Source organism: Coffea eugenioides, chromosome 10, assembly GCF_003713205.1.
Source record: "Coffea eugenioides isolate CCC68of chromosome 10, Ceug_1.0, whole genome shotgun sequence".
Lineage (NCBI taxonomy): Eukaryota > Viridiplantae > Streptophyta > Magnoliopsida > Gentianales > Rubiaceae > Coffea > Coffea eugenioides.
The window spans coordinates 2,046,296-2,057,939 of NC_040044.1; the positions used below are offsets into that span (position 1 = coordinate 2,046,296).

Here is an 11,644-nt window from a genome sequence, read left to right on the forward strand (position 1 = left end):
GAGCAAAGGATAAACCAGTCGCATTCTGGAAACTATCTCGTGTGAGAAATCAAGAAAAGGACGTTCATAACGCTAGACCAGCAAAATGGGAGCGGAAACTAGAAACTTGACCATAACGTCCCTATGAGAAAATAGTGGACAACTCAATCCCCCCTTTCAGCGTCTGCCATAAGGAGGTAGAGTGCAGAAGAAATGAAACGAACCAAGCAAGTTACAGCGAAAGGTTGAAGGCTAAGCAGATAATAGCCACCCAAATTATCTCCAAAGCAGCACTTAATTGTTCCAATGCAGAAACATCTAAAAACAGGAAAGACTTCAAAGAACATAAAATATCAGAACTAAAGAATTTGGCGACGACTGGAGCATTAGACTCTTGCTTTGGCTTACCGACTCAAGGGAGTATGGTGGCATGGATGCATCGTTCCTGATAAAGATTCACGAAAGTTGGCCCACGTGAAGTGCTCATAGAATGTTACAGTGGCCGTCATAATCATCACTAATCACGTACCAAACATCACATCTCTGACATGTTTTTCGCAGAGAAGGAATCGCATCTTTCTTGTCATCCTTCTTCTCTTCCTTGGGAGGACCAATGCTTGTTATTTGTGCAGTTCTTCTGAACTTCCTGACTTGTTTGATAATGCATACTGGATCTGCCTCGCCAATAACTGTTACTGTACTTTTGGATGGGTCAAGGACAATAGAATTTATTCCTTCTATCTTTGATATTAACTTCATGACCTTCATTCTGCATTTTGAACAGAGTAGATCCACTGACACCACTGTTTTCTGCAATGAAATCAAGAGAAACAGTTACTTGGTCACTTTTTCTTCTGAACTCTAGAAGCATACATTCTCTGCCACATCAGATGAGCAGCAAAAGGTACTGCAGAGTGTCAGTCAGTTTGAGGAGAAACTAGCATTCAAGTACTGATTAACATTTAGTATACTCAGGACAGACAGATATGCTGCATCAAGCACTGACACATACTGCATTAAGCAACAAAAAACGTAAAATTGAAAATTGAAACTTCAAAGCAAATAAGAAAACCTTCGAGATCAATGACATGGTACCGAGCGCAAAGAGTAGGGAGCACACTAAAATGTTGTTCTGAACTCTGAAGTTAATTTAAAGATGCGAGCTACATATTTTATATCTGTACTGTGAAATCATTCAGTCATTTTGTATATATTATGTCTTTTTTCTAATTGTTCGTCTCTTATTTGTTTTAGTTTTTCATACAGTTCTGCTACATATTAGTAAATGTACTGACAGTGTTAGTTGCTGAATGAGAGTAAATGCAAGTCAGTATGTTCCCAGAGGGTTACCTGTTAAACTTTACATTTAATGAGTCTGTGTGTATGTGCGTGCATGCGCGCCTGTTGCACCACTGTCCCTAAGATGGCATCATGAAATTACACAACCAGGCAAAGAAGCCTTAGATCTCTTAACATGCAATCATTCGGGGGGCCTATTTCCTTATCTTCCACTGGCGTGTAAGGGGTCTGTTGCATGCATAAATGTCACAAAGTAGCCTGCAGCGAGATGAAATTTTTCACAAGGTAAACTCCCTTAAACAGCAACTTCAGCGAAAACCTAGAGATTGTTCTAAATCGCCATCAAATGAGTATTCCAATGCCCAAACGGATTTCTTCTGAGTGCCATACAATAAACATGATAAACAACAACTACACACGATATATTGTAGCACTAATAATTCTACGTGGCAAATATCATATCTTGCAGAGAACAGAAATCCTTTACAAACATCAGACTTTTGGTAAATCATCTAATGCTAGTTTTGTAGCCAGAACCATTACTTCCAAGCACAAGAATTCATAAAAGACACACACAGGCAAGCATATATATATATATATATGCTTGCTTGAGAGAGAGAGAGACCTTTAAATTGAGTAATTTGAGCTACCAGACAGCTTGCCAACTTCTTGACCAGGGAGCAAGCATTCATTGTCATTTACACAGCCGATTCAAGAACATCCTCGAAAGCCAAGTGTTTATTCTGCTCTAATATGGAAGCCAACTATGACTTTGTTATCTTGCACAGCACAACAACCAAAATTCTGTAATTTACTCCAAAATCTAATTAGACTTACAAAGACAAAACTAGATCCATGGTCAGATTAATTTAAACTGATCCTGTTTTCTTGCTTAAGTTACTGCCATAGATTCAGTCAAAAGCCAGAAAGTTTCAATGGGTACCAGTTCAACTCGCTAGAGTCATGAAATTTGAATAATCAGAAACAGGAGTCAAGGGGATATACAAATGTGTATAAACAGAAAATGGTCCAGCAATAGGGACCTGGACATCTAATCTCAGCACTGAATAGAGAACTGGTGACTACTACAATAGAGTTGAAGACGAACTTGTTTGAAAGCTGAAAGTGTCTTCCCTAATGCCTGTGAAGAGTCATTGGAAGCCACTTTACTACTCACGCACCCTCAATTCCACGCATAACAATTGCACAAGTTTAGACCCATGTACATGTCCAATGTGTTATGACGATACGAAAAGCAATAATCAGCAGTCAAATTTCCTTTTTTCATTCATATTTGTGGTCTAGACAACTAGTAGCACACCATGTCAACCCCCATGAGTTTGACTAAAAGTTCAATTTGCTATCACTACAAATAAGTATGGAGGTACATCGGGTTCATAAGCCTCCCATCATGGAGTTCAGGATATTTTACAACAATAAATTACAACAGCAAAATTGTTACACTGTGTGAGACTCGCCTTCAAACTTGAAGGATAAAAATAAATTACACTGGAGTAAGATATGCGAGTATATCCACTCATTTGCAGCTTGTCAAGAAAAGATACTTTCTTGACTTTCAGCATTTTACATAATTGTGTACATCATGATTAATTCAGTCTCCAGCTGTGTTGAGTAAATAGCTCATGTGGTCTTGGCATGGCAAAGCAACAGAGTAGTTGATATATCACTTTCCCAGTGAGGGGTGAAAATTTCTGACATGTCTCTTTCAACATATGTTCCTCAACAACTCTCCTATCTCTGAAAAAACTCAAAAAACCAACTAATTAAGCCATTTATGACCAACAACATCATTAGCATATTAACATCACCAGAATCCAACCAAAGGCAAAATGCAGTCACTAAAGCGCATTCAAAGAACTATTGACTCCTCAACAAGTTTGTTCAAATAGCTTTGGGTGGCAGCATTTTACTTGGGGTACTTTCCTATCTCAACTAAATTACAGGAACAAACTATGGCATTTTACTAGGAGTACTTTCCAATTTCAACTAAATTACAGGAACAAAACTTAGCATAGAGAACAAAATGAAGAAGATTATGACTATGATTTAGTACACGCACTCACCCAACTATAGTTGCTTTTCATTTGTTTTTGACTGTATATTCAATGTACTACACAGCCTCAAATTCATGACATGGTTGAGAAAAATAAGTGAACTGGATGAAGCGCTTGTGTACAGTATTACCATATCAAGAAATTCAGAATAGGAAAAGCCGAACATAGTTCACAAGGATCCCACAACTAAGTACTCTAAAGAAAGACTTCATTATGCATCATCTTAAACACTCGAGGGGTAGCATAAAGCCCAGGAAAAAAGTTACATCTAGTCATTGAGAAATAACAACTCATACTACTATCGGTTACCTGCAACATCCTTAGTACAGGAAGCATCTTCAATTACAGAAGAATGGACTCATTTGAATCTCGCATTTCCTGATTGCTTGCCTTGATCTCAAGCCACGGCTCTGTTTCCACCATCTGAACATAGAAATGAACAATCTGCTGGTCTAACTCATAGTAATACACCACCTTTTTAAAAGGTTTCATATCCAAGTCAATGAAAGATACCTACATAAGATGAAGGTGTATGAAATACAATCAAATAATGAATCCAAGATGCAACACAAATGCCAGTGACTGACATCAGTCATAGTTTCATTAAATCAGCAGAATACTGATCTCCTAACACGTCAGCAACATTAGGCAAACTACTGTAGAGAAAGTGGAAGATACTGTCAACATGCCAGTGGTATAGGAATTGTTAAATGATTACAAAACCAGGAATTACCAACATAAGATCCTTAAATATGCAAGCAACATAATTTTTTGCATTCCTATAACAGTGCAAGTCCAAACTGTGATTCTAGACAAAACAATGTTAATTGAGATATATGATCCAATTTACTCTGAGAACAAAACTGTAGAAAGCACTTTAAGATAAGCAATAAACAAAGTGACAGTGACTATCATCAGAAACTCCAAAAAATTCATCACTCTGTGGTAGGCAAAGGCATAATATTTCACGAGATAGAGAATTTTATGCACCTTGAGGTCAAAACTTTGGTTGGTTGATTTCAGAAAGAGAGCACCATTTGGAGAATCCACATCCCCTCTTTGTTGGGGTTGGAAACTAAGCATCATACTCAAATCTTTTGCAGTTGCAGCAATTAAATAGTCTCTAACTATCTTTAAGCTTTCTTCCATTGGCATCGAATGCAAAGTAGCATATCTATTTGTAAATTCATCAGCATCCATCTTTCTACATACCAGACAAGGTTGAGAAACAATGTCATGATATGCATGAATGACCCCTTCAATGTCGATTGCATCAAGTTTCTGGACTTCAAGAAGTCGATCCAACAATCCTGATCTAAAAAGTGCCTCAGTGATGAGCTCGAGCAGTTTCTCTGTACGCATACCATCTTCAGCCATAATGACGTGCTTAAGTGCATCTTCAAAGTCTTGACCAACCATGTAATTAGTACTTTTAGTCCCACCACCCAAGCCCCCAAATATAAGAGAACCATTCAAGAAAACCCTAAAGTTGTTCTGTGGAGTGTTATACAAGGCCTTGATCGCTCTGTGTATTCTCTCTCTGGATCCAGAGAACATATCTAGTGGATCATACTCGCTTATCTCTGATATCTGATGCATTATAGACAAGAAAAAAAATGATAGACTACAATTATGTTGACTTATTGGTATTCAGACTCACATATAAGATGACACCCCAAAGAAAACAAGCAGAATTACAAAAGCCACTCATTGAAGATGGTAGATGAACAAATCTTGATAGATATTATCCTCACTTCAGGATTAAAATACCAGAAGATTGGAAGCTTACCATCCTATCATGTAACTTTAGAGCCTGATGCATCTTGAAACGAGTGACACTTCTTTTAATTGCATTTCCTTCCGCAATGAATTTTGAAGTTGGAAGAAATCCACATTTTGGCTACTTTATAGAAGCAAATTTATTACTTCATTTAACACCAAGAATAGCTAATACAACTCAAAAGGTAACAAAAACTTAAGTATGGAATCACCTTGATCTCCACACATAAGCTAAATTCTCCTTTAAGTGTACCTGAAAAGATAAATGTACAATGTAACAATGGTGATTGATCTAGTACAATTTCAAAAAGGATATTTTTCATGAGCAAACATGCTTGCGTTAGCAATCCAACTCAATATAGGCCAAAGAAGTCTTTGGAAAGAGCTAGATGATTAAGAAAGTTAATCCAAAATATGCAGCCAAACAATTAGTTAACGTGCTATAAAATTCCCTGACCTTATCTACAATTAAATTAAAACTGATTGCCACTAGTAGATAGTTTCTTCAATGACCTTACTAGAAGAAAATTGAACCAACCCCTTTTAAGTTGAGTGTTCTTATTGTTATTCAAATAAATAGAAGAGAGCAATAATGTTAAACAAGTGTGGTAAATGAACCAAAAATTGTTTGCAAACCCCCACCCCCCCCACCCCCCCCCCCAGCGGCCCAAAAAAAAAAACCACACAAAACTGAAAAAGAGGAAGAAAAAAGTAAAACACAATCACACATATTACAGAAGGAGAATTTATCATCATAACAAACAAAATTAGCTCAGCCCCTCTTTAACCATATCTGAACAACTCTTAGCATAAAAAGTACCTCACAACTTAATTCTACAACTACCATTAAATTAAACAGGAACTCTAACAAAGATATTGGAGAGTCAGAAACTACCAGGCAGAAAAACTGAATGATCAGATATCAAAAGAACTGAATCGCATAGGGGATTGACTTTCGCAGCTTTGACCCGCCAAGAAGGACGCTGACTAAGAACCTTCTTCTCAATTGCCACTAGGAATTCTTTGGAAACAAGGATGCGCATCTACAAAGTTGGAGGACACAAAATGCCAAAGTACAGTACAAGGCTTAGAGGGTGAAAATGTAAAACACACCCAGATGCATAACAAAGGTAATGAAAGGATAAAGGTTGCGGTTGTTGTGGCCATGATAGGACAAACATTACCCACAAAAGGACCCAAAAAGAATGATATGAGCTTAAAGTAGAAACTGAGAGTGTCATTTCAACATACCCCAGCATCAACATGCTCAGAACCTAACAATGGGCGCATTACATGCTGCACATACAGTTGCTCCGCAATTTCCCTTGTGGGAGCTGATGTAAGATCTGCTGTATCTTTCCAAAGGAGGCATTCGTGCGGGGTTAAGGCTGAATGACCATTCTCTAAATGAGATCCATTTGTTGAAACCTTTGGTATTCGTAACACTTTTCCAACCTAGATTAAATAATCGAAAAAAGGTAAGTAGACAGTGAAGTTTTCAAATATTGAATTTCCATGTGAAAAGTATAAAAGCGAAGTAATCTAACTCTACCTACACCTCAAACTGCCTCTTTCCTCCTTTGCACCTACACCACACTAAGTGCGTTTCCAAACACAGATGTTCACCCAAATTGATAATTTTTACGCGGAAAACATTAGCATCTAGACAAGTAAAACTGCATTCCTCTCCAACCATAAAATAACAAGCAAGGAATTTAATACTTTAACCTGAAGTAAAAGGAAAACAATTACTAGTACTTCCTCTGATATAAAGCAAGTATAGAAAATAAAATAGCTATTCCGAACTAATTTGCAGCATTGGCAAATCGTTCAACTTGTATTATGCCCCGAACACCATATAGCAAGGGAGAATTACATAATTTTAGAAAATCCGCAAGGGTTTTCTTTTTCAAACTAATTCAGCAGGCATTAACATTTTTTCTTTGAAAAAAAAAAGTAAAAGCTCACAAATTCGGCAGAGTTGCCAGCATAAGCAAGGACAAGATTTACAGCTCCTTCGCCTCTATAAGTCCAGTCGTCCGCATCCTTGGCCGTCAATGCCACCGCCATCCACTCCTGTTCTGCAACTCAATTAAATTGATTTCCAAATAATCAAACAAAATTAGCACAAAATGCATGCATATTAAAGAAAAAGAATCCTAAAATAAAATGCAAGAATTTAATTTGGAATGTACAGCTACTACTAATTACCTAAATTAAAAGGATAGATACGCAAGAATTTAGAGTAAAAAAGGCGAAGATTTTATAGGGTTTTGAGTTTTTGTTGACTAGAAATGTGCTAGCAGCTCAGTTTCGAGCTCTGAGTGCGTGTTTTGTAGGCATCGTCTCGAGTCTCGACCCGCTGGCGCTGAAATTTTGGAATCCGACCTTTTCTCTTTTGGGTTAATTACGTTACCTCCCATGGTTTCGGATAAATCACGTATATAGCCCTCAAGTTTAGGAGTTCTACAGAAAGGTCCCATGATCTTGTAACTTCCTAATAAACACGCCCCTGGTTTTAGTCAACTAATAGTGACCTCCTAAGGTAGCAGCCCATTTTCCCCTAGCTTAAACCTAAAGAGGACTCGAATAAAGCATCTGCATCATGGTGAATTCTTAAGCAAATATAACAATTTTTTTTAAAAAAAAAAACTTAGCGAGAAAAGAAGAGATTAGTAAGTATTACCCAATCTAATTATGTTCATGTTCACATTTCACACCCACAAGTTGTCGTTGAGATCAAAAGACAAAAGCAAAAAAAGAAAGGATTATTACAACATAGGAATAGTGATTTTTATGAAACCTTAAAAAGAGATGCCGAAACCTTAAAACCCTAGTTGTAGACTTAAATTAGAATTGATTTGGGATAAACAAGTGTAGAAAATGAGATTTAAGTAGTAATTTGGGGAAAAGCATGCGAATCAATTATGTGAAAATTCAAGATCGAAGTTGAATAGCCAAAGAGGTTTAAGTCTAGTAGTTAAGATTGAAATTTCAGAATTTAGAGATCGTGGGTTCAAATTCTCTTTCCCGGTACTCTACTTCTTAAATCCCATCTTAAATTTTTCAGTTATGACTCATTTTTTAGGGTGATATATGTTTTTATTATAAGTACATTTCTAAGATTACTATTTCACTACAAATCTTAAGTATTGATGAGTTAATTAAGATGTCAATCTTCTGTGATCTTTATATTTTACTTCTTTCTCTTTCTTTAAATTTTATAGTCCACTAAAACATTGTTTTTGTTTATGTCGTATTTTAGCACTTTAGGATAAAGAAAAATAGACACGAATTAGTATACACTTTTATCATTGAATACACGGCACATATATCCGAATTTGAATTTGAAACCCAAATTTTGCAAATGTGTCATGCATCCAATCGTGATAGTGTATACAGTATCAGTGTATATAAGGTTTACTCATAAAGTAAACCCTCCCATTTCAATTTTAGATCCTTTCACTAATAAATTAAAATTCACTTGAAGGAGTAGGTTTGATATAAAAATATTAAAATACCGTTCAGCTTAATACTGAAGCAGGAAGACATAACATTTCAAAATATTTTTACATTTTTTGTGAACATATTTTTCAATCATTTTTCTACGTGACATATATTAAATTACTACAATACATTCTTCTACAGAAACTCTTAAAATAGCAATCCAAACGGGTAATTAATGACGATTGTGGAGATTTAGTCAGGTGTTTTCAAAGTATAGAACCAATTCCCCGGCAAATTCTAAAAGGATTGACTATTTATCCGTCCAAACTCTAGCGATTTTTCTGGAAGAAAATCCGTAGCTAATTCGTGCTTTTGTAGTGCTGTGACTGCACAAGATTCGCTATGGCTCCTGTACTGTAACCAGGTGCCTACTTCAAAGAATTTTTTTTAAAATTACATTTTATCTGCCCAATTTATCATTGTTCTTTTACTCACTAAAAAGTTTGCCCCTCCTAGTCGTTTATTGGTCATTTCTTCCTATTCCTATCCCATGCAGCTATTCCATGGAGAGTTTGCTAGGTGTGGATTGACTCATATATATGACTCAATGGACGTATGATTAAAGTCCACTGTCTCACAGCGATCCCTGACAGCGTCAAAAATTCGAGTTGGAATGCGACAAGGTAATCAGTTTAAGCCCAACTAAAACCCTTCAGACGCGTATGCACAAGTAACTGGAAACTGCAACCAGATGATCATACTTTACAGAGAGATAATTTAGCACATCTTGAGACAAGGGAAGATATGAAATGCTGATATATATGTGTGTGTGTGTGTGTGTGTGTAGCTCATCGAGGAGCAATGCTGTACATGGTGGAGTTGATATTATTGAAAAAAACTGAAAGGTAATTTTATTCAAATGCCCTCAAAATGATGTAGAGCTGGCACATATTACACCGAAAAAGGGCCCTGAAATGGATAGTAGCATCATTATTCCTCGTCTCAACCTGGAAGCCCAAGGGAGGAGAGGAAAAAAATGACGAAAACTTGTAGAAATAAGAAGAGTAAACCTTGAGTTACTTACTTTTAAAGGGTCTTTTTTTTTTCCTTCTCAGTTTACTCCTGAAATATTCATTTTTACTTTTCAAACTGAGAATAATGTGATATTTGACACCCATCTGTTTGAAGAGTAAATACACAACTAGAATCGTCCATTGAATCCAACTCAGAACTGAGATGATGGAGCCGCTCGAAGTGCAACCTTGCATCACTCCTGGAAAGCATCTTTTATTACCCTGATGCTAATGAAGAAGCCAAAAACCAATCAGTGAACCTCCCTTGAGAGAAAAGCAACATAAAACCTGAAAACCCCAACAGCAGGGAACATGGCATAACCATTTTGTTGGTTACAGTAAAAAAAAAGGTGGATCTTGGCAATGAGGATGAGAAGGTACAGCTATTGGCATGTGATCCATCATCGTATATATGTTGCACCAGACTTATCGGAGGCCACAAGTCAGTGATTAATTTTCCAATCTGTGTATTTAACTCCGTAGTAAATACCAATGTAATCAAGATTCTTGGCCATTTTGATTCCCTAAGGCGGAAGAAAGATTCTTGGCCATACATTCTCAATCTTCATTACATCCGTATTTTTTATAAAATCCAGAAAAATACTGCTGTGGTATCTACAAAATATTTTACTAGTTTCTAGATTTGCCATTTACGTCGAAGCACTCGTGGTATAAATCGGCATTAGGAAGCATGCATTCAAAGGAAAGGGCAGAATACATAATTTTCCAGAACAGCTGTGGTCGGTTTTACTTTTAGTGTGCAAACCGAACCGACTTGCATATTTTTCTTTAAAAAAAAAAATGTCGGTCGCTATATAAATTGTAGGATTACACTTTGCACTCACACTTAGAACACAACTTCTTCAATCATCTTTGACTGACCAGTGGCCGCCACCACCGCCGTCAGCAAAGGTGCAACCTAGCCTTACCAGTTGCTATTTTCCATTAAAAAAAAATTTAACAAGAACTTGAATAGAAGCCCATGAATGTTTAAGGTTTCTTTTCTAAATTTTAGTGCATCCACAAACTCCAATTTAATCGATAACCTAAGCAGTAAACTTGACATGTTTCTTTTAACTCAGATTTTATGGCTTGTTGACGAAATCATAGAACAAATAATTGAGCCTTAAAGTCAGCCCATTAACTAAACCTGAAAACAGAGAACAAGTTTATGATTGTGGGGGATTGATGCAGAACGATTGGATAATGGCTTTTAAAGCATAATACCAATGCCACGAGTTGGTGGAATCAGGTATCGAATTGTTGTCTGTGGCAGTTGGATTCACGTAGAGGGTCAGATTGACGAAGTCGAATTGAAATTAAGACGCACGTTTTTGTTGAGGGGGAATTGAGAATAAGATGCACGTTTCGAAAAGAAAGTCGAGTAATAGAAATACACGTATCAGTATCATATGAGTGCGACCAAAGGCTATTAATAAGTGCATGGCACTGAGGATTTGAACCCATCCACCGTATCATAAAAAGCGTCTTCTCAATTAGATCCTCTTCATCTCCCCTGTAGTTTAGAATAGATAGATTATACAATAGTTATCATCTCCGAAAAAAAGAATTAGATCCTCCTTGCGATGTTAATTACCCATGGAAGCGTCAGTGAAAAAGTTTAGAGGAAGCAAGAGGACTATTTTTTTTCATTAAGAGCTCTGTGATTCCAAAACCAAATTGGTCATGTAAACTTTAATTCCTCGAGCATTTAAGGTGATTAAATAGAAGCATTGAAAAATTTTCTATATCCCATACAAAGCTTAGGCATTTGTTATTTTGGGTTGGGCAGTTTCGGCCTTAAACTCGATTTCTGAAGGCCATATCTTCATAACTTTGACAAACTTTACGCGTCATCGAGTGAAAGCCGTGTGTGTTTGATGTGTATAATTAGAAAAAATACTTGTACTTATATCATAGATACGTTTTTTTTAATGTTTTTTTCTCAAATGCATTACATTATAAAAAAAAAGTTACAGTAATGATTCTAAA

At 36.5% G+C, this 11,644-nt stretch overlaps 1 protein-coding gene across 2 annotated transcripts; it reads right to left on the minus strand.

The window, feature by feature from the left end:
* Positions 1 to 2,537: 2,537 nt before the first annotated feature.
* Positions 2,538 to 7,461, minus strand: LOC113749990 (inositol-pentakisphosphate 2-kinase-like). Of its 2 annotated transcripts, none has more exons than XM_027293887.1 (9): positions 7,344 to 7,461; positions 7,101 to 7,208; positions 6,384 to 6,587; positions 6,028 to 6,175; positions 5,345 to 5,385; positions 5,143 to 5,253; positions 4,344 to 4,943; positions 3,663 to 3,866; positions 2,538 to 3,036 (listed from the first exon to the last, which is right to left on the minus strand). In XM_027293887.1, the coding sequence occupies exons 2-8, from the start codon at positions 7,200 to 7,202 to the stop codon at positions 3,696 to 3,698; spliced, it is 1,377 nt and encodes a 458-aa protein (XP_027149688.1). In that variant the 5' UTR covers positions 7,203 to 7,208; positions 7,344 to 7,461; the 3' UTR covers positions 2,538 to 3,036; positions 3,663 to 3,695. The 2 variants fall into 2 exon arrangements, with proteins under 2 accessions (XP_027149688.1, XP_027149687.1); XM_027293886.1 differs by having other exon boundaries at positions 7,101 to 7,213.
* Positions 7,462 to 11,644: the final 4,183 nt, after the last annotated feature.

What these genes read in the sequence shown, in the direction of transcription:
- LOC113749990 (XM_027293887.1), bottom strand. Translation starts at nt 7,202, where the DNA reads ATGGCGGTGGCATTGACGGCCAAGGATGCGGACGACTGGACTTATAGA. An exon ending in CTGAGCATGTTGATGCTGGG is followed by an intron (nt 6,176 to 6,383) that starts GTATGTTGAAAT and finishes CCAACTTTGTAG; the next exon opens with ATGCGCATCCTTGTTTCCAA. An exon ending in GCTTATGTGTGGAGATCAAG is followed by an intron (nt 5,254 to 5,344) that starts GTGATTCCATAC and finishes TCTATAAAGTAG; the next exon opens with CCAAAATGTGGATTTCTTCC.